The sequence below is a fragment of the Sturnira hondurensis genome, unplaced genomic scaffold (genome assembly GCF_014824575.4).
Source record: "Sturnira hondurensis isolate 20B ecotype Veracruz unplaced genomic scaffold, ASM1482457v3 Scaffold0002840, whole genome shotgun sequence".
NCBI classification, from domain to species: domain Eukaryota; kingdom Metazoa; phylum Chordata; class Mammalia; order Chiroptera; family Phyllostomidae; genus Sturnira; species Sturnira hondurensis.
The window spans coordinates 29,485,110-29,507,302 of NW_028075471.1; the positions used below are offsets into that span (position 1 = coordinate 29,485,110).

The window sequence follows — 22,193 nt, forward strand, 5'->3', positions numbered from 1 at the left end:
TCTGTATCTTGGCTATGGCAAATAGTGCTGCAATGAATGTATGTCTTTTTGAGTTAGTGTTTTGGCTTTCTTCAGAAAAATACCCAGGAATGGAATCACTGGGTATTCACATATTTTACGTCTAGAAAGAAAGACCATATGATGTAAAGGGAGGAGAAGGCAGAAAAATTAGAGAATAAAAGTCTGACATCATCATTGTTGTCAGGGATGGCACATGTGTTATGGTCAAAGGGAAAGACGCAGAAAGAGCACGAGGGTTGAACCTCAGCACTGCCGTCCTTTGCCCTGTCCTTATTCTGTGTGCATGGGTCACGTGGTGGATTTTAGGAGAAGGTGGTTTAGGCAGGTTGCAGAAAATTATATTCCTACAAATTTACTCTATATGTATCTATTTATCTATCTACCTATCTATCTATTTATCTATCATCTATCTATTTTATCCACCCATCCACCCATCTATCTATCTTAATAGGGCTGTTGCACTGGTATTACATGCAATGAAATTAATTTAGAATAATCCTACTTCAGTCACATCCCCTATCACCTATGGCATGGAGACGGCATACATTCGCACTTTGGGGCATTTGGTGATAACCATTTAAAATAGAAGTTCTAGGTCAATGACCTAGAACAGTAAAATCTGTACCTGAATAAATCCTACCAACTATCCCTAAAATAATATGGTTTTGTGTGTGTGTTTAGTATTTTCTCATTATTAAAAACAAAACCATACCAGGACCCACCTCTAAGCTCCATAGAAATTCTACCAGACACTTAAAATTGGGTTTCGTTTTACTACATTTATTCTTCCCTAGGTTTTTTTTTTCCTATTTATCTTTTAGCACTCTTTCTGTTGCTTGCCATTTCATTTTGTTCTCTGCAGAAAGCTGACCATGGAGGGGGCAACCATGGTAGAGTTTCTGGGATTCAGCCAAGTCTGCTTACTTCTTTGAACTCTGATAATTAGGCTGTAAAACAAAGTGAAACAAAACAAAAAATGAAGAAAAACGAAAAAGTACTTACAAATATTTTTGAGCCCAGTTCCAGATTCTTATGAGGCCTGCCTCACGGATGCTCAACTTATGATCTAGGAATAAACACCATGACCTATAAACTCATCTCTCACCCTGGCTTGTGTAGCGCAGTGGACTGAGTGCTGGCCTGCGAACTGAATGGTCGCTGGTTCGATTCTCAGTGGGGGCATGTGGCTGGGTTGTGAGTGGGGTCCCCGGTTGGGGGCGTGGGAGAGACAAGTGATTGCTGGGTCTCTTATACATCCATGTTTCTCTCTCTCTTTTTCTCCCCTGCTTCCCTTCTCTTTAAAATAAATGAAATCTTAAAAAAAGAAAGCACTTTACTGACTTTCAGCTGGTTTGCTGCCTAATTTTGACTAAGTCTCATTTAGGAGAGTGTCTTCTCATGGATGTTGAATGAGAAACTGTCCTTGTCCTCTAAGGACTCCAAGCATGGAGTAGATGATGACATCATTCTTCTTAAAGTCCCTTGCACTCCAGAGCCCTGCACTGGAGAGAACCCTCACTCCGAGACATGGTGATTTGCCGAGCGTGGGACACTTAGGGGAAGCAACATCATAGTGGGTTTTGTTTGTTTTCTGTCCAGACCCACGGAGGTCACATGCGCTAGAGCAGGCCAGTGAGGAAAAGCCAGTGTTACCCTTTTCTGTTCACTTAGTCCTGTTTCTTCTGTGTCTCCCTGCCTCCCGTACCACACTCCGGGTCCAGTAGGGAACTCAGACAATCTACCCACCCGTGCAATGAAGTCTGTGGGGACCCGTCTTTCTTCAGAGGGTGAGACGAGAATTCTATAGAGGAACCTTATTTTTGGTATTGAAATTGTTGGGATTGGATGAATTTGATTTCTGACCTCTGAAGCAAGGGGACTAGATCTGGCAGTCACGGTCATCCTGGTTGCAGAATAAGGGGTCTTACAATCCACACTGCATGAACCAAACATTTGGTCATCTAGTTTCAAGCAATTGTCAAGGCTTCCAGTGTGCTCAGTGTGTAAAATTCTCCACTGAGACTCTCCCCTTGTGGACAGAGTGGTGGTTCCAAAGCAGACAGACGGACCTAGTATTGCAATGTGTCATAGATCCCCCTTTTTTCTGCCCCTCAGATCCCCCCCCCTCAGACCTGGAGGGTGGAGAAGGGGGGAAAGGCAGCATTGACACGTTTCTTTTTCTTTTTCTTTTTTTCAGATTCAGAAGAGTAAAAAAACACCTCCCAGACAGTAAAAGAGGCTGCCAGTGTGTTGCATCATTTAGCTGAGCTTCTTCATCTTCCTCCTCCTCCTCCTTGCACAGAGACCCATGTCTGGGGGTAGTGTGCAACTTTCAAAACTGAGCCCCCGATTCTGGGCCTTCTCTCATGCCACCTGCCCCCAGGAAATGACTCGCTGGGAGCTGCTTTGGGGGGTCTTAGAACTCGGGGGGAATCCCCCCACCCACCCCAGCCCCAGAGCAAACAGAACAACTTGAGATTTTGCACAAACAGAACCAAATCATGAAGGGACTTCCTAAAAATCCTTTGCTAATACCCTGGCTTTCAAGGCACCTGTCTGGCCTGATGAGAGCGGACATCACGGACGTGCTGAGAAAGGCCTGAAAAAGCCGCACACACAGCAATTGCTCTGTTATTACCGTCCGTGACGTTTCTTTGAGTGTTGTGACTTTTGCACGTGCTGCCGACAGTGGAAACAGCGTGCTGGCTTTTGTCGCAGTCTCTGGTTGATCCTTTCCTGAGTCATACATATTCTTTTCTCACCCATTTCCCTTTAGAATTAAAAATTGTTCTAATGTTTTTCTGTTCATTTATATAATGTGACATTCTTTTTGTTGTATAAAAGAGGAGTTTTTTCTTTAGCAGTCTTTAAGTGATGCTTGCTTTCCCTGTGCGTTCATTCGTGTGAACCAGAAGGTTTCCGCTGATGATCGTATTGTTCAGGTGGGAGGCCCGTGTTTTCACTGGGTAGCGTCCATAGCTAAGTGGTTATTGAAATTTTTGGCCACTGGCCGGTCCTCTTCTCTTGGCTGTCTGTGCTTTGACTGAGTCCCTCTTCTCCCTGTTCAGGAAAGTGCTGAGGGCATTTGTGTCAGGGAGGTGTGGCAGGCAATTCTTTTCATTTTAGGGAGCCTTTAGAAAGTCTCGCTAGGAGAACATTCTTGGCACAAACCAAAAATAGAATAGGGGATGTAGGCAGGGAAAGAATAAAGATACAGCCCCCTGAGACCAGGTGAAAACTGAGGTCCCACGGAGTGCTCATGAAGTCATTTTATGGGTCTAAATGGTGTGATTTGATGAAACTGATTCTTACAATGCGCTTGTGGTTCACAGAGGAACACGTGGGTCCCTCCAAGGGAGAATCACACGGATGTGGGCGGAGTGGGATTCGCAGTAGGAAGAGAGCTCAGAGGTGAGAGAGCCCCAGGGCGTTCCCCACTGCACATTTAATTTCGACATTTAGAAAAGCACACCAAAAAACCATTTTAAAAATCCTCTCATTACGGAAGCAGAATGTTGGTAGTTCTTCAGACGGAAATGAGGAGGCTGTGTCTGTCACCTGTGATGCCTTGGCCTGGCTGAAACACCCCCCCGGGGTAGACAGGTCGGAAGGACTCTGCTATTAAAGGCCCTTCACCCACTGATCTTGGGATGGAGGTCTTTGGGCAGCCTTTTGGTTTGCCTGGGAACCACACACATTTTTCTGGGCTTCCCCTGCTTTCTTAATAGTGACCACAGTAAGTAATGTAGCCACAGATTCAAATCAGGGGCATAGCAGGTTCCGGGAATGAGTAAAGCAAGCCTCGGGTCTCAGAATTATTGTGATAAAGGGCCGCTCTTAAGGGGCCCTGGTGCCAGCGAGGCGGTAGGGAGCCACAGGGACAGTGAGGAACAAGTGTCCTGTCCCGAGGGGGCGACAGCTAGGTAGCTCAAGGATCAGCGCTGCGTAGGAACAGGGGTCCTAGATAAATATTGGAGATTTGGCTGAAACCCTCTTCAAATTTCGAAGTATTGGCAACTAATTCAGAAACTTGCAAACACTGTGCTGGTCAAAGCAAACTTGCCAATGGCTGTGGGACGTCAGTTGGCAAACTTAGAGGCAGCGTGATTTTGGGGGGGTGGGGCATGGAGTACAACTGGTGCATGCCGATGTCTTGACCTTGGAACCTGACCCTTTCCCTCATTTCTGTTCTGTATTTTTGTACCTTGGGCTTTGCAGTCAGTCAAAATAGAAAGCCTACAGCTTCCCTTTTATATTCTAACAACTAAGACTGAACACTATTTGGTAAAAAATACACACAGGAATATAGCCATTTTTTTTCCAGCACCAATAGGGATGAAAATGTTTTCATTTGCTTTAAGTCATTAATTAGCTGGAAAAAAAGAGTGGGAACATAATTTCATTCGGTATAGAAAGAACTCTGCTTGGAATTCTCAGTGTGGAGAAGAAAAGCTCCAAGCAACTTTTATTTTTACGTTATTTAGAAGATGTTTTGAAAGAACATTGGATAAAAATGAAAATTGATCTATTTTCAAAAAGCACAAAACAATGTGTCATTATGCTGTGAATTGATACTGGAGCCGATAAAACATTAAAAAAATGATTCCAAGTTCACGTTGGCTGGAATAATGTATTTCTAAAATTCAAGCTCACTGTTATGGTCTTTTTCTTCCTTTGAAATACCTTCCTGGGTTGAGCTGTGATACAGGCCACACACCCTCCCATGGCCCGGATTATGGCACCTTACTCTGTGTGACACTGTCGCATGGAAGGCTAGGGCTTCCACACTAAAATTGAGAACTGACTGGGCTGTGGCTAAAGCAGAAGGGACATTCCCACAAACCCAAGTTATACATGTCCCTGGATGGAAAGTGACAAGTGGAGTTTGGGTCCCCATTTTACTGAACAGCTCTGCATTCAAGCTCTGTTGATGTGTTTTAGTCGCATGGTGACCCACCCTAGGCAGGCCTTGTTCCATCTTTCACTCACTCCAACCTCTCGGGTTACGAGCCCTACCAGATAGCGTATGGCACCACCCGAGGGACTCACTCCTAACCCCCTGAGTTCCAACGGATTTTCTTCTACTGCCATTTCATCCTTGGAGCTTTAAGAAACTATTGAAAACATCTAACAGGATCCCATTAAGAAGCTGGTGTAGTTAAACAACAACACGATAGGTAAACATCTCAGAGCCAAAGAATAACCTAGTGCACCTGTTCACTTCATTTGCAGAATTAAAACCATTGTATTATATCCCCTACCTGGAACCATACTTTTGTTAGTAAATCTGAAAAGAAAAGAGTAAAGAGCAATGTTATCACAGGATGTGAGATGGGACAAGGGGATGGAGACTAATTTTGTGATCCACATTTGGGAATTAAAGATACTGGTATTTTGGTGTCACTTCTGTCCTGGGTCACCTTTCTTTAGCTAGATAGATGATAGATAGAGACGTAAATAGATAGAATTTCGAACCTATTTTCTTCTATTCTTAACCTTCCATCACAGATTTACGTGATAGAAATTACTTCCTCACACCCCCCACGGGGTATGGGGGAAAACAAGAGAAAAAAGCACAAAAATCTTTTCCTGAAGAGGTAGAGAAGATTCTGAGAGCAAAGCCTGAGTATGTAGTATTATGTCCCAAAAGGGAGATTTAGGGAATCTAAAGAACATCTTTTTTCCAATTGGAAACTTTGTTCTAATCCCAAGATCCTGTACATCCCACCAGGAATCACAGCGGGCTCAGCCCAGCACCTGGCCCCAGCCTTCACGCAGCTGAGTCCCACTGTCCGCCTGTGAGGGCAGACTGACTCCAGATCCCTCTGGAAGCATATGCAATGTCCTCCGCATGCCACACGTGTCGCTGAAGGCTAATGCTCTAAGTATCTGCGGGCGAACCCCAGGGACACTAGCTTTTCATAAGGGATGGGGAATTGCCGGAGCCAGGTATATGAGAGAACAAAAACTTCTCTATGGCCTTTGGATTTAAGAAAAGCAACAACAGGCACAAAACAAAACAAGATTTATTTGACAGTGCTCTTCCCAAATGCATGATGACACCAATCTTTTTGCCATACCAGTGGATTTATTGATGATTTAGCTGGAAACATTTAAAACCCCACAAAAAGGAGGCTGCAGTGTGGGGGGCTGTTGCCTGGGGTGGCTCTGTCAGTATCATGATCGGTGTAATACCGAACCCCACAAAACTGCACATTAAAGAACCTAATGTTGCAATAATGATGTTATAGTGGATCTTATGTGTGAATAAATGGAAAGTAATACTTGTATCATCAACACCGACTCATGATTAAAGGCCCCATTATCATTTACAAAATGAACTTAATGGATAAATTGTAATGAACAGCACAATATTTCTATGAAATATTCCAGGAGAACCAAGAGACACATTACCTGCCAAGCTCAGATTTCAGTCGTTGTGGTTTCTTCCCACCAAAGACCCTGGTGGGCACAGAGGCAGCCCTGGAATCAGAATGAAAACAGCCATCTGGGACATCAGACAGAGCCCCTCTGATAAGTGAATCTGGGTCCAGGGAGCTTAGAAGAATGGGGAGTGGTCCTCTTGATGTTCTTTCTGGACATTTGTACAGACTGGATGCTCTTCTGGGAAAGTCTTGTGTAAACAAGAACTGTTTCATCAAATGGACAGTTTGGTTTTACAGTAAACAAGACTGGGGGGCGGTGGGAAACCTAGACTGAGAGGTTCCTCCAAGTCAGTTTAAACACCATTCATTCCCAATTATTTTAACTAGTGCCCCCACCTCACCCTTTTTCTTTAAAATATTGGCAGATGTGTTTGAAATGAATTTATGTTTATTCTGGCTTCTCTGCCCACATGGGAATGGGGTGAACACTGGCAATGGCTGGCTTTAGCACATGAACTTGGACCCAGCCTAGACTGCTCACTACTGAGCCAGGAGAAGCAAGGAGTGGAGTGTGGGCCATTTCCGCTCACTTGGGGCACCCAACTTAGTCTTCCTGGGGGACACCTCCCCACCCCTGTGGGTAGATGCTGGCTGTCGCAGGCCAGTCGCTGCCATCGGGGAGGCTCTCGGCTTTGTCAGCTTCGGCCACGATTCTGGAACCTCACCCATGTATCTTCATGGGAGCTGGGTTCTTGCCCTACAGAAGCCTTTCCTGTTCATGTTACAGCACAGGATGGCTCATTTAGACAAAGCCCACTGAAACCCAGTAGCTTCAGAATGGCACATTGTCATGCAGTCTTGCCTTCTCTGCCATGATCTGCCCTTGGGGGAGGGATTTGTGTACTGGTGTCCTTGTCTTTGGGTATGGGTGTGATGGTACAGAAATGTATCAGTCACCCAGATTTATAGTAGAGGCCATAGACATGGTTCAGTAACTGATTCTTGAGATAAAACTGTAGAGTATATATTTTCTTTTCTTTTTTGCTTTGATGATATTTTTCTACAATTTTATATACTGTAAAATTTTTTAAAAAGCTACTTTTATTTGTAGAGTTTGGTTAGGTTTTTATCAGCTGTGGTTCCCACTATATAGCCAGGTTCCTCCCCTCGCCTGGCTGTCGAGTCCTTTCTCTTTTTCAGACCCTTATTTCACTTTTCCTTTCTTTTCTTCTTGTTTTCACACCTGGCGCAAACTCCTCCTTTTGCCTCTGTCCAGGCAAGCCATTCTTCTCGCAGCATCATTTTAGCACCTGGAAACACAAAGTGATGGAGAGACCAACCCACCTGTCCTGGTGTGATGCACATGAGGGAATGTTGGGTAGGAGTGGACAGGGAAGAGGGAACAGACTGGGGAAAGGAAGCCCGAGTCCCTGCAGGAACTTCATTACTCACAGCAAGGCGAGTCACTTTGACGCTCCTATGATGTTGTTCTTTTCTTCCTCCGTGTAGAACGCAGTTTCTGCTGTTACAGGGTTTTCCCCACAGTTGGCTGGGCCCTTACCAGGGGTGTGTACGGTTGCCTGCTAAGGGCACCGGCCACATGTGAGAGGAGGGCTCAGCTCGGCTCCTCGGCCTTAGATTTGGCTGTTGGCCAGCTGGATTTGCGGGAGATGTCTGGATGAATATCAAAATGTTGAACAAGATTCAGAAGAGGAGGGCGAGCAGAAACACAACTGCAAACCTCAGTTCCAGTCATGCCAAGTGAATGGTTCTTTGGAGGTATAAGGAGGGGATTTCTGGACATGTCCTCAGAATGGTCTTCTAAAAGGGATGGTGGTGAAGTGGATTTGTCTCTATTTTACGGCAGCGACAGCATGTACTTCCATGATGCGGAATATGTTTCAAGTAGATAAAGTGCAGGTGGTAATTTGCATTTGTGTGTCAAAGGGCAAGAAAATGGCTGTTCGTTCTGAAGCGGGCTGTTTGGTTCCCTGTGGTGCCAGTTTGTACTAAACAAAGTGATCAAATGCCGTAGCGTTACATCTCCAAGTGCAAAAATAAATCATAGGGATTCGTGTAAAACAGAGTATGCCAAACTGCTCTCCATGAATTATGTGCTCCTGGTCAGTCTTTATTGTGCAGATGAGGCTGACAGCTCCTCCAAGTGTGATTCCCCCTCCCCACCAGCAACCAGTAGTGAATAAGTACTTGTATGTTCTCCTGACTACCAAATAAAAACAACGACTTAACCTCTCGATTGGAATTTGAAAAGTGAGAAGGCTGTTTGTTCTTTCAGTGTTTTGCATGGTTATGTTCTGTCCCAGACCTGAGGCCGTCCAACCTTACTCAGTGACCCATCTCTTATGTGTTCCTTCCAACACCACATAATTCTCAGGTATCAAGTGCTTTTTTGCCTGCACACGGGGAGATAGCCACTGTGTATTGTGTCTCATGTGATCTTCTTTGAGGGGGGTTATCAGAAGCTCCTTGGAGGTATAAGGAGTGTCGGCGTGTATGGAATTAGGCTAGGTTCCATATGTTTAGTTTTCTTCTGGATACTGTAATATTATGGTTTTATAGTCCTGATGGTATTTCTTGAATTCTAAACACTGTTTCTTTCTCCTTCTCTTGAAAGGGCTACCTGGCAATATTTTCATTCTCTCCAGCCATGAGCTGGAGTCTGACTAGGGAATGGTCCTTTCCCCTGTTTGTGGGCATGCAAGCGATTTACCGACTGGGTGGCACAGGCTTGCATTCTTCAGACCTCTGCTAATAGAGCACCCCTAGTGGAGATGTTGGGTATTGCACAAACATCCCCCCTTTTCCCCTGGGCCCCCTGGTGTGTTCCTGGCCTGTTGTCCATGGGACTTACTCTGACAGAGGAGGCTGTGATGTTCCTCCAAAGCAGCTGTGTTTGCCATGCATTAAAATGAGTTCTTTAAAATTTTTCTTTCTAAAAAAGTACTTGTTTTGAAAAATATCGAGAAGTGTGAGAAAATTAAAATCACTCATAATACCCCATCCAGTGATTATTTACTGTCAGTTCTTTACCGTGTTTCCATATGGCCTTTTGCTCTGCATTTTAACGCCATAGAGTACAGTGTATTTAATTTTGTGTTATGATTTTTCCCCACATGACACTGGATTGTTAGCATTGTCCCATGAAAAAAACCCTTTATTAATTCCAGCAGCAACATACTGCTTTGTTTTGTGACTTTAGCACAGTTTACTTAATCACTTTTCTGTTGGACAATGAAGTTACATGCTTTTATTTTTGACAGTTGTAACTAACATAGCAATGACGCTCTTTATACATAAGGCTTCTATCTCCATTGAAAAAAATTCTTAGATATGTAATTCCTGGGTCAAAGGCTATGAATAGTTTTCCAACTCCTCATTCACACGCCCAATTCCAAATACATTTAAATATTAAAAGCCGTATTTAAGTCCCATGTAATGCTGCACGTCTGAATAGCTCTTGTGGTTTTCGGTGTCCTTTGTGATGAACAGAGATGGAGCCACACAGAAAAAAGCCTCGGACTGGTGATGGGTGCCTCTCGGCAGAAAATGTTACTAAAGCCTCTGACTGGGCGTTCTAATTTACATATTAATGGAAAACAGTTCTTAGGGAAGTAGGCGGGGTTTGAAGCCCTACACTTCGGCTGTTCCACAGCCTTAAGCAGAACGCAGACTTCTCATGACGCTGTTTTATCAAGGCTGGGAAGGGGCAAACATGGCGTTATGTTATGTGGCACCAGGCAGTGGCTTGTTGGCGTCTGTCACACCCCAAATGGAACACAGAGAGATATTGGTAGATGTGCTTAGCCATAGTGACCGAAGGTGGTGGATGTCACTCAGACGGATGTTACAATATGCTAAAATGCGGGGGGAGGGGCGGGGCAGGGACTGAAGATGCCCGCTAGGTTGATGGACACTTTTCTTGGGTCAGCCATTCAGCAGCCCCTTCTGCCTGCCTCGGCTCCTGTTACAGCAGCATTGCTATTGTTGGACTGTTACTAATGAGGACAAGCGGTCTCATGGGCTCTTAAGTCACCCTTTCGCAGCAGCCTTGGGCTTGGCGGTGCAGCCCCACTTGGCAGAAGGGAAATTATTTGTCTGAGGTCAAGCTGCATGCAAATCACTGGGATTTAGTGCTAACCCCACCTCCTGAGTGTTAGTTGTGTGTATTGGCCCGAAGCTGTCAGCCTGGTTGTCATCTTTGTCACTGTCCTCTTTTTCAGACCCCTGATAAGTTTAGTTGCATTTATTGCCCTTTCGCTGGACCAACCAAGGACATTAATTGCAAATATCTGAAAGCTATTCATTTGTCAAAAGATACTTGCATTCCCACAAGCCATCATGATGGCATTTCGGCCCCGAACTGACTGATGAGGTTGTTTACTCTCTGGACATTTAAATGCTGTGGGTCAAGGACAATGTAATTCGTGACTTTAAAATATTTTTCTCCCAAAGATGAAATAGTAGCTGCTTGACACACACACTCTTTTGAGCGTAAACTAATAAACACTACATTGTGCTTCCCAGTTTGCTACACAGTTTCACATGTGGGCTCTCACTTGATCCTCCCAATTACGTCCTGAAAATCATGCCTTGACATCTTTATAGAAGAGGATAATAAAGGTTAGCTGATACACTCATGTCGTCGTTTATTCGTGTTCCTTTTACCAACCTCATTTATAACATGTTTCAGATTAAAATCGCATACATGCACCCAATTTTTTTACTTTAAGGATGCAGAATGAAACCCGAGGCAGCAAGCTGAGCGGGGGTAGACAGCGCAGACTGGGGCTCGTGTTGGGATGGCCGTCGTGCTGGCTGACAGGCCTCCTGGGCTCCCGCATTAAGTCACACACTGGATCTGAGTTTCCCGGAAACCCAAGTAAAAATGAAATGCCATTTACAGGATTCGCCCCATCCAATGAGGAAAACTCTCACCAGTTTTTCTGAGTGTGGTGCTTCTCACCTGGGAACCTTTAAAATGCCCAGGCTTGGGCCCCACCCCAGGTCAGTGAAAACAGTCTCTCTGGGGGGCAGGCCTGAGTCTCAGCATATTTTCTTCACAACTCCCCAGAAGCTCCTGCTGTGTGGCCAGGGTTGGAAAGCCCCGACAGTGAATTCCCAAGTCACTCACAGAGTGAGATGTGCACTAAATCCCGGGGCCACCTCTGCATGTCCGAAGGCCTGTGCCGGCTTGGAGCAGCAGAGCAGGCGGAAGCTGGTCTGGGCGTGCATCTTCCAGCTCCAGTTCTGATGTTTTCCCAGGGATGGGAGCCAGGAGGGGGTGAGGGTTTTAGAAGCCGAAACAGAGCGGAGTGTGATCCCTACACATGGAACTTGGAGTGACATGGTGAGTAATTTGGTGGCTGCGGAGTGGAAAATGATTTCAGGAGCACAACCTCCATTACCGGGGAGCCTGGAGGTCTGCAGAAATTGCACACGGGTGTACTGTATGCTTCTCTGCCTGCTACCTGCTCATGACTCACCATCAGGAGAGGTGCCAATGGGTTCTCCCCTCTGCTGATACAGTGGGCATGTCGTCAAGCGTGCAGTGAAGATAACAGCATTTCCAGAGGGCTCGCAGGTCTGCGTTTTCATGGACTCAACACCCTCAGAGTGTCCTATCTCACTCAGTGACTGCATATAAGGTACCAAGGGGACAAAAAGCTGCCCCATTGGAAAGCCACCAAGCTGCAGGCTTTTGGAAGATCATAGTGGGTGATATTTTTAAAAATGTGCCAAGAATTCCTATCCAATAACCTTGCAATAGTGGATGTTCCTGCAGGTGGCAACCCTGAAAGCTTGTTGTCATTTGGTGCTTTGCGGGTCTCCAAGTGCTCACGTGGGCAATATTGCATCTGATCACAACTTCACTGGAGCCCCCGTGGGAAGCAGGCGGCCATGTTTCCCAACAGTTAGCCAAGAAGAAGGAAATGTCGACCCCACAAGGTCTTCCAAGTCTGCCCGAAGATCAGGACCCCCCGGGGCACTTGGGGCACACCTGCACCCCCAGCCCCCAGAATTGCTGGCTCCTCAGCACTTAGTCAGCTCAGGGATCCTGCTTCAGTTTTTCTTCTTATTAAGATAATTGTTCCACATTCTTCTTAGCCGTGGACAAATTTGGGATGACAGCACTTGATGAAAACCTGAGTCATGGGTTGCTCAAGAATCGGGAAGAGCCAATGGGAAAGCACCTCTGTGTTTGAGCGCTGAGGGATCTGGCTTAAGTTTTGCCCCAACACTCAGTAACTTTGCGCAAATTATGTAAACTGCCTTTGTCTCCAAATTCCGTAACATGGGAGTCATTTTATCATCAGAGAGCAGGTTAGATAGCTAATGGACATTTCATCACCCATAGCCACTGCAGGTCTTGGAACGCAGTGACTGCTGGGGGTGTGGCCGAGACTGAGTGGTTGAATTGTGAATCCCCGCTCTGAATAAAACCCCTAAGCCCTGCCTTCACGCTGAGCAATGCTTCTCAACTGAGGGCAGTTTTGTTCCTGGAGACATTTGCTACTCTTTGTCTTGGGGACATTTTTTTGGTGACAACCGGGGGGCTGCTACTGACATCTAATAGGTAGAGTTAGGGATACTGCTCAGCCTCCTGTGATGCCCAGAATGGCCTTTACCATGAAGAGTTGTGTGGCCCAAATATCGCTGTGCCACGGAGGGAACCCTCCCTCAAAGGGACAGTGGGACAAGTGAAATGTCTTGTGAGTGGACGGATAACAATATGAGTCGTTGGCGTCGGCACTGTGGAGGTGGGCCCAGTGGGGCACAGAGGCACTTCTGGCTCTGGACAAGGTCAGAGCCGACTTGTCACCTACTCAGGTCCACTGCTCTTTGTGGAGTTGTGCCTCGAGGCCCTGACCCAAAGTATCACTTCAGTAAATCTTTTACCTCAGGGTGTCTGGGACACCACCTTTGACCGGTGACCATCAGACTCACCTGGAGAACTCATTGCCATGTAAACTTCTGGCTCCCTCCCTCTGAGATTCTGAGTCAGGCCCCGGAAATGAAAGCCGTATTCACAGAATCACCCCAGGGGATTCTGACTCAGCTACAGTCAGTGGGGACCCTCTGAGTTCCCCGCCAACTCTGACACTTTTGACATCTTTGAGACCTGGAAGAAGGCAACGTGAAGTCCCGCCCAGCTTCTCCCGCCTCATGCAAATTAGCTGTCTTTGTAGGTGTGAGGTATCTGGATTAATTTTATTTAAATTTTTGCTGCTACTACTACTACTAATACCATGAACAGTACTACTACTACTGCTAATAATAATAATAACTGAGTGATGTCAAAGGTGGTACCCTGTTCTTTATGACTGCAATGAACCAGGCTCAAACAGCATTCCCAGTGTGTTTCTCCACGTCTCACGGGTTCTGGGGAGGGAAAGCTCACCCACTCACCTCCGATTCCAAGTCCCTGCTTCCTATGATGAATCATCTAGTGATCTCTACCCCTTCACCCCTCGTGTTGTCTCAGGCAGGGTTTTCCCCGCTGACACAACCTCCTTCACACGGGGCCTCTGCATGTAAAGCAAACTTCACGAACCCCGAGAATGACCTCGCACACAGGTGTCAAGGCTGCACCCCCGGCTTTCCTGGACCATGGAATAAGTGCCGTTTCATCACCGCATGCGGCCTTCTTCTGGACGTTTCCAGACCCAAATTTTTGCATCATTTGATAACATTTTAGATGAACATTTACCTGCCTGAACAGTCTGTCCACCATCCTTTTCCTTACCCTGTTTTTCCTCTTTACAGGCACAAAGAAGCGTTCTCATGGCTCCCCCGCCCCAAGCACCGGTCGCCTCACCTTGCCAGGTGGGTACAAGTGCTGCGCGGTGAAGTTAGTGATCACAGACATCAGAGAGAACTGCTCTCGCAGGAGCTGAGTTTCATGGTTGATAAACCGAGGCTCTGGGCCCTTGTTCACCCAGGCTGCCCCATGTTATTAGAGGGCCTCTGTCACCCATGGGTGAAGTTCCTTCAGGAACAGCCCTGATAGAGCCACATTTGGTTTGTGGTCTCTCCTGCTTGCTGACGAAAAGAGTAGAACCTTGTTCTTCCTTATGTTCATCTGGACATGTTTTGGATGTATTTCTTTCGAGAGAGATGGTGCAGTGGAATGAGTATGAGCCTTTGGTGAGAGAGACTTGGGTTCAGAGCCCAGCTCTGCCATGTTCAAGTTGTGCGAGCTCACTAGATGTCCGCAGCTTCTTGCTAATCGATGTCGCGTAGTTCTGACTCACAGCGGGCGCCCACAGCGAGTCTCTACCATCGGGAGATAGACGTCTGCACTCTCTGGGCTGGTCCCGTCTGACACGGAGCTGGAAGTTCTGGGCATTTGTGATGACTCCGTATAATCATTGTTTACCAGAAGAGGCTCCTTCCTGTTGGCCATTCTGTCTCCCTGCCTAGGTTTACAATCTCTACCATGATCTGATTTTTACAGGTGGAACTTTCAAAACCCCATTCGTTTGGGCAGGGGGTGGAGAGAGAGGATATAAAAGGCAAACAAACAAGGTAGAAACATTTAAAAATAATAAAAATTATAGGAAGGAAACATGGTACCCATGCTACCACTCAGAGGTAACCAAGGTCACCATCCCTTCCGGTCTTTCTTAGATACATTTTGTTCCTAGAGTGAAATTATACTCTACGTGAAATTTGTTTCATCCCTTTTAAAGTTTACCACTGTGCTATGAGATTTACCCGGTGTTATTAAGTATTTTAAAAAATATTTTAGTGCTTCACTAACGTTTTGTTTGGTTAATTTGTACTATAGTCATGTGTGAATTTTTGACTGTTAGGTTGGTGTCCCTGACCCCGGTGTGTTCGAGGGTCAGCAGTACATTCACTGACAATGGGCCTTTAAGCTTGCCTTTTTGTTGTTAGAAATAACCTCACATTCTTATACATAAATCCTTCTATGGATTGAGGACAGGTTCCTAAATAGGATTATTAACTCAAGGGATATGTACATATCTAGGTTCTTAACACATTAGAGTCATAGCAATTTCCAGAAAGGTAGTGCGTTATTTGGACTTTCGGTGAGGAGTTGGCCCTTGGAGTGTGCTCTTGCTAACGCTGACACTAATACCTTACGAATTTAATGAGAAAAAGATCATATCCTTATTTGGATTGCATTTACTTTACTATTTTTTAAAATTTATTTTCTAATGTTAATTCACCTTTTAAATTTCTTCTTTGGGGAAGTACCACATTTGATTCTTTCTGAAAGGGACGGTGCCTTGCACTGTGGCCCCTGAAGTGGGGACTCTTTTGCGACCAGTGGTGTGTTATAGTTTAATTAGCATTTTTTTTTGGTTGGACATGAAATAATAGTTGACTTTATAATCAGTGGCCTCTTAGCTTAGACAAAATAGAATCTGTGTCCATCTGCTTTTCCACGCTCCACTCCTGTGGCTTCCTTGCCCTCATTCCACAGCTGGACTCGGTGTCCGCCAGGGAGGCCTGGAGCTCTCTGGCCGCGGTCACTCTGACTGTGACACTGCTTGCCCTTTTCTTCCCTGGCTAATTTCTTTTTGCAACCCCTTCAAATCATCTAGGCAGAATTAATATTTACTCATAACAATTTGCTTATGAGTCTTTTTACCCCGTGAGAGGTGGCTTTTTCGAGGGTGGGGACTGTCTTGTTCTATTTCTGCCCCAGTGCCTGCACGGTGACCAGCACACGCTGGGTGCTCACAGATGGTGCTGAGGCCGGGCGCGAGGGTGTGTGAGTGGGCGCTGTCCGCTTCAATTTGGGACCAGATAGAAAGCAGCCGTCCTCAGAAAAAGGCTCCTTTGCAAGTTTGGGTTTGCATCAACTGTACTCACTTGCTTTTTAGCACGTAGTCACCTGCTCTGTAGTCTCCAGAGGCCCCTTTCATCTTGTCCCTGCTTGTGGATCACGTGCCCTTGCGACTGTAGACATTAGAAGGAAAACACCTCTAGAGCAAGCAGCTCCTGTGCGCAGCAATGGAGTCTGCTCTGCTGTGGAAGCTCATAGCCTTCCAGGGAGGGTCAGGTGGGGTCTCGGACATCATCCTGGACATCCGTAAGAATACGCAGAGCTGGCCTGCATCCTGTCTGCTGTGCTGGAGGCCTGTTGTTGGCCTGCTGGGTTTCCAAGGCCTCTGAGTCAGAGTCTTAGCCACCTTGGCCTTGGCCTTGGCCTTAGGTGGGCAGGGGTCTAACCTGGCCCTGGACTGGGTGTCTCAGGTTCTGAGTTCTGACCACTGCAAAGCCTGCAGAGGTGCGGTGGGCAGTGCCCATGCTTTGTCTAGCAGACCCCCTCCACCTCATGTGTGACAATGGCCGGCTCACTCCTTCGTCCCCCTGCCCCGTCCCCCTGCCTCCTCTGACTCAGGTGCCTCCTTCTGACTCAGGTGCCTCCACCTGATGCTCTTCGTGCCGCTGCCCGACAATTAGAACGTCTGGTTTCAGGGTGCTCAAACAGGGGGAGTGATAATTCTTGGAAGCAACCCAGTAAAATTGTGCAGAAAGAAAACAATAGAGACAGGCCAAACAAGCAGTTCAAACGTCTCAAATTAAAAAACAAACATATAACCACTGGAATTTCAAAACAGAAAAACTCAAGGTTGAAAAGAGGAAATCTTGCATGCTCTGAGAAGTTGGTTACCTTCAGGGGAGCGGCAGGCTGGCAGCAATACTGGCTTTGGTCATAGGAAATGCGAGGGGACAGTGAAGGTGAGTCTTCCATGTGCTCAGGGACACACTTCCACAAGGAGAAAAGTGAACTTCAAAGCAAGGTGCGAGTTCTAAGCATTCACGGTGCACACGCAAGTAAACCAAACATGTTGGTAAATTTGAGTAACTGGTTACCATAAAAATAATGTGCAGGTTTTGTGTTAAAACAGGAAACAGAAGCTGCTGTTGGAAGGAGAGTTGTCATAGGGGTTGAGGAATGCAGAGATCTAGTTTGTCTTTGGGCAGAACCTTGTAATTTTGTAACTTTTTAACACAAAGGATCATCAGTAAAATCATTTAAATATAGCCTGGGGCATCTAAATCAGCAAGTGAACAACACCAAAGGGAACAGAGAAAATGCATTAACACAGGCAGAAAGGAAGAAAAGAAACAAGGAATAAAGAATGATTACAAATTTAGATAGTAGAATCAAGTCTAAAACAAAAATGAAATTAGATTGTAGAATCAATTCCAAACTGTCAGTGATAACAATAATTGCAAAGGGCTTTACCTCTAGTATATTAAAGAACAGATATTATGTGATTAGATTAAAAAAACCCAAATCCAGCTCTATCCTGTATTTCAGAGACACACTTTAAAACACACACACACGCACACACAGAGAAAGTTTGCTGATGTATGGCAAAAGAAATTCTATACAAAATATAAAGGTAGTTCTTAGGAAAACATTGTCTATTTCAATATCTGTATAGCAGCATATTGTACAGGTGGGCCACAGGATAGGATATTTAATCAATGATGGTTGTTTACCATTTTTAGCCGTTACAAACAAAGCTTACCATAATGTTGAAGAAGAAAAGTGAGTTGCCACTACACACACACACACACAACACACAGCATTTAACTATATTATCTTTTAAAACAAGCAAAAATATTACATATTTTATGGATGCACACAAATGCAATAATTGAATGAATATATGCATAGGAATAATAAATACCAAATTGTGGTTGATGTTTTGGGGATAGGTAGAAAGAAGTATCATGGAAGGGTATATAGTAGGTACTTCAACTATATTTGTGATATTTAATCTCTTTGAATAAATTTTTGAATATGAAAAGTGTTAAGATTTGATTAAACTGTATTGAGAATACATGAGTATTTGTTATGCTATTATTTATACTATTCTGCATGCTCAAAATATTAGCTATTAAATTTTTTAAGTGAAAAATCTATGTCTGCATTCCAAGACAGCTCTGTTTGGCATTATGGCTCCACAGACATGATTTTACATGTGTGTCAGAGTAATTTAATGTTTCCCCTTGCGCACCCCTGGAGAGGTACGGGTGCTGAGAATTCAGAGATAAAGGACTTTCTGCAGATAACCTGCCCCATCCAGAAGCCACCAGAGAGCCCCTCACTAAAGAACAGCCAGTGTGGTTTCTGACATGACAGAAGGGTCCTCCTGAAGCTCCAGCACCAGAAAACTATTCTGGGGATACCCCCTCGAGCCCTCGCACAGCTTTAAAAGCAAAGTGACTCTGACATGGGAAAGTCATGGCACCGGCAGCCGATTTTTTTCTAGAGCCAGCTTCACCTATGACCCGTGAGGTCTGTGAACCTGATCGAGCTCCGGGGGAGGGCCATAAATGACGGAGAACATATCGTTGGCTCTCGTTGGAGCAGCAGCCCATTGACGGACACTAGTCAGTGGCTTACTTCCGAGCCGATTCCTCAGGGTGCCGGGGTCACGCCACTCTCCTGCAGTGGAGCTTAGATGGAAAGGTACAGTACCCTAGTCACCCGTGGGTGCAGATAGCTCGCCCCTCGCTCCGCTGTGTGCGCCTCGGCTGGCATGTGCCGTAGTGTTGGCAGTAGATGCGTGATGCTTCCGGTCACCCTGCCTGATGTAGAAAGTGTCTGTGCATGCGATGCTGGCTGGCTAGCAATGACGTTGTCATGTGTCCTATTCTAGGGGACTACGGATAAGACGTTCGTCCAGAGGAGTCGTCCGAAGACAAGGGACCAGCTTTGAGGTCTGAAGGTGTTCTAGAAAGCTTATGTGTCTTTGACCAAAACAAAATATTATGTGCATTGTAAGTTATTGAGTAATTATTGTCAAAAATGATAACTCCTGATCTCCCTAATACAGGTGTTTTTTACAATAAATACTTTGATATGTTTTCGACATCTATCAGCTCTCAGGGACAATGCTTCTTAACGTATTTCTCAGCCTGTCTTATCTCACCCAATCATCAGAGCAACTCTTAAGGAAGGGAGGCTCCGCGATCTACATTCCAGGAATCAGGAAACAGAGGCCCAATCAGATGAAGAGCCTGCCCACACTTTGCACTCCCCGCTCTGAGGCTCGTGGCCAGTAGAGGACGGCTGATGTCGGAGCGTCTGCACTGTGCCCGCCTCTCTCTCACACTTGTCCTCAGCCTGAGGGTTAAAGCAGTCACCCGTGTACCAATGTCAAGCACAGCCATGGGCTGAGGAGGACCCTGTCATGTCTTTTAAGCAAAGATTCCAGCCAGCACTATCTTTGCAGTTGTCTTTTATGTCAGGTTCATTCCGAGGGGTGGCGGCTGTCGCTCTTCCGAGGGACTGGATCAAAGCTTGTTGGTGACTTAGCTCTTCGGCAGCCGAGAGCCCTGAAGACATGTGTCGTTACAGACTTCTCCTGGTGAGGGTCGTTGTTGGTGTGCGTGAGGGACATAGAGCTACCGATTTCGCCTCACACGTCCCATCTTCACATGCAAACATGGAAAAAATGCCCATGTTGATGAGAAAAACCAAGGAAAGGACTTCGCTTGTATCGTCTCCAACATAGTTTCCCCTTTTGAACCAGCACGATTCATATCCTTTTCACTTGTCAGAGCAAGGAAAATGAAAACGAAGACCCTAATCAAGGATGATCATCTTGAGGCAGGACTTTCTTATTCTTTTATCATTAAAATAATAATTTTATTCAATGAAATCATTAGTCATTAGAACTAATGCGGGTGCAGGGCATGTAATAGGTAGCCGTTGTTCGAATAAGAAGAGCTGAGCTTCCAGTCTTATTTAATCGCTCCCTCCTCCTCTTGCACCTCTTCGTGGTGGGGGTGGGGGGTCAGAAGGTAGGGGTCCAGGAGGTAGGGGTGGGGAGGGGGTGGGGAGCGGGGAGGAGGCCTGACGACTAGGCCTTAGTTGTTCTCCATACATCGGAAGACCTGAAGAAATAAGCTGAGACTGTAGCATTTGTGCAAAACAAGAGGCTCAGGCCTCAAACTCAAAGGAATTCAAAGGAAAGGAATTTGCTGTCGTTCTTCCTGAATAAACGCGGGCAGCACATCCAGGTCCTACGATGTTGCTGAACCAGGGGAGAAAAGTTCGGTTCTGCAGATGCCAGCCACCCTTGCCAGCTGGTGTGTATTCTGAGAGATTTGTTTATCTTTCAGTAAATGGGAGGTGTGTGAAGCTTCCTGAGTGTGATGTAAGGTAGCGTATTCATTACATTTCTCTCAGCACCAACTGTTACCGGCATTGTGACGAAGCTCTTGGGATGCCAGTGTGCGCAACACCCTGTATCTGACCTCACGGAGTTTAGGGCCAAGAGGAATTATCTCTGGGGCAAAGCACAAAGAAGAAGCATGCAACAGACCAAGGAATCAGTGGTTTAAGTGGTTTCCAGTGACACTGACTCAAGGAACTATTATGGCTCAGCATAAGAACACACAGAGTCTTATGAATCAAAGGCGGCCTTGTCGTTTTCCTACTCATATAGTGGTTAGAATTCGGGGACCGAGACTCCTTCCAGCCTCGCTGGTTGTCGAAGCTGCACTTCCCGTCCTGGATTCCCAGCCCTTCATTTGCGCTCGTGGTTACAGGCATTGCCCAAAGGGATCCAACAACCCCGCATATTTGTATGTTGTATAAATGGCTTAGATGTGGGCTCGAGGGTTTGGCTTTGCTGAGAATAGCGCTTGGTTTCAGTGAAGTGCTTGCCTCGGGTAGCTGAATGGGAAAAGTTTTTTTCACAAATGCGCATTTTGGATAATTAGTATTTTATGAATAGAATGGTGTGTCCTCTGCTGAGGAGTCACAGGTACATTCATTAAGGTGATCACTTCATTGTGTGTGAGGCCACGCATGGAGTCAAATGCAGTCCTATAGGGAGTGAGGGGACTTTTCTGCACCATCGAAGGAAACTCGCCAGGGAGGGTGCTATAGGAAGGCCGTGGGGAGGACCTTCCATCTCCTGGGCTGTGTAATAATGGCAGTCACTCACCAAGTACCTGTGACTTACAGGCGTTGTGCAAGGTGGCAAGGTACCATGTGAACATCATGTTATTCATGTCACTTTGAAAATCCTCATGACGACCAAGCAATGCAGTTCAAACTTTTTCTGCTGAAAAAAAAAAGCCCAGAACAGATTATCTCCTGAGGGTCTCACAGGAGTCATAGCTGAACCCCGTTATGTGTTGCCCAAAGCCCATACTGCCCTCATGATACCCTGCCGCCTCCCTCAGAAGCAGGTTTCCCGGGTTCGGGGCATAGATCTCAGCACATGGCCAAGGGCTGGTGGCTCCCCTGTGGGAGGAGTGGACCCCATTGGCTGCCCCAGGCACCCCTCGGAAACTAAGTGTAGGCTGACTGGTTTTCAGAACGAACGTGACACCTCAGCCAGTGGTCTGAACCCAGTTACACATTAGAATCACTGGGCATTACCAACATACTGATGTTTGGGCTCCACCCCAAAATCAATGGTTATTCCAGAGACTCTTGGGGCAGGGCTTGGGCATCAGGAAATTTTAAGTCTCCCCAGGTGATGGGCTGTGCATCCAAGATCGGGAAGTGTCAGTGAGAGCAAACAGCATCAGGTGGATGACGGGCAGCAAAACTGTGTGGTTTGTCTTTTCCCCAAAGACATGGATTTCTGTGGGGGCCTGGCAGTGCTGGTGGGGGCACCTTCCCATACCAGGTCATGGTTCTGTTCAGGCGCTGTCCACTCTGCCCCTTCTGGAGGTCTCCTCAGGTCACCAGCTTCCCATCCTCTGGGCCTTTCACACAGAGAACCAGCAGACTGTTTGGTGTTCTCATCT

The 22,193-nt window shown here is 46.1% G+C and overlaps 1 protein-coding gene across 10 annotated transcripts in view; it reads left to right on the top strand.

The window, feature by feature from the left end:
- PDE1C (phosphodiesterase 1C) overlaps positions 1-22,193 on the top strand; it is a 424,272-nt gene that overhangs the window by 394,457 nt on the left and 7,622 nt on the right. For 7 of the 10 annotated variants that reach the window (XM_037041188.1, XM_037041178.1, XM_037041183.1 and 4 more), the window contains one exon: positions 14,193-14,252. In XM_037041188.1, the coding sequence (XP_036897083.1) occupies positions 14,193-14,252 (60 nt within the window). Of the gene's footprint in view, positions 1-2,218; positions 3,492-14,192; positions 14,253-19,081; positions 19,297-22,193 lie in introns of those variants that run through there. The other 3 variants (XM_037041181.1, XM_037041180.1, XM_037041187.1) reach the window with 3 other exon arrangements.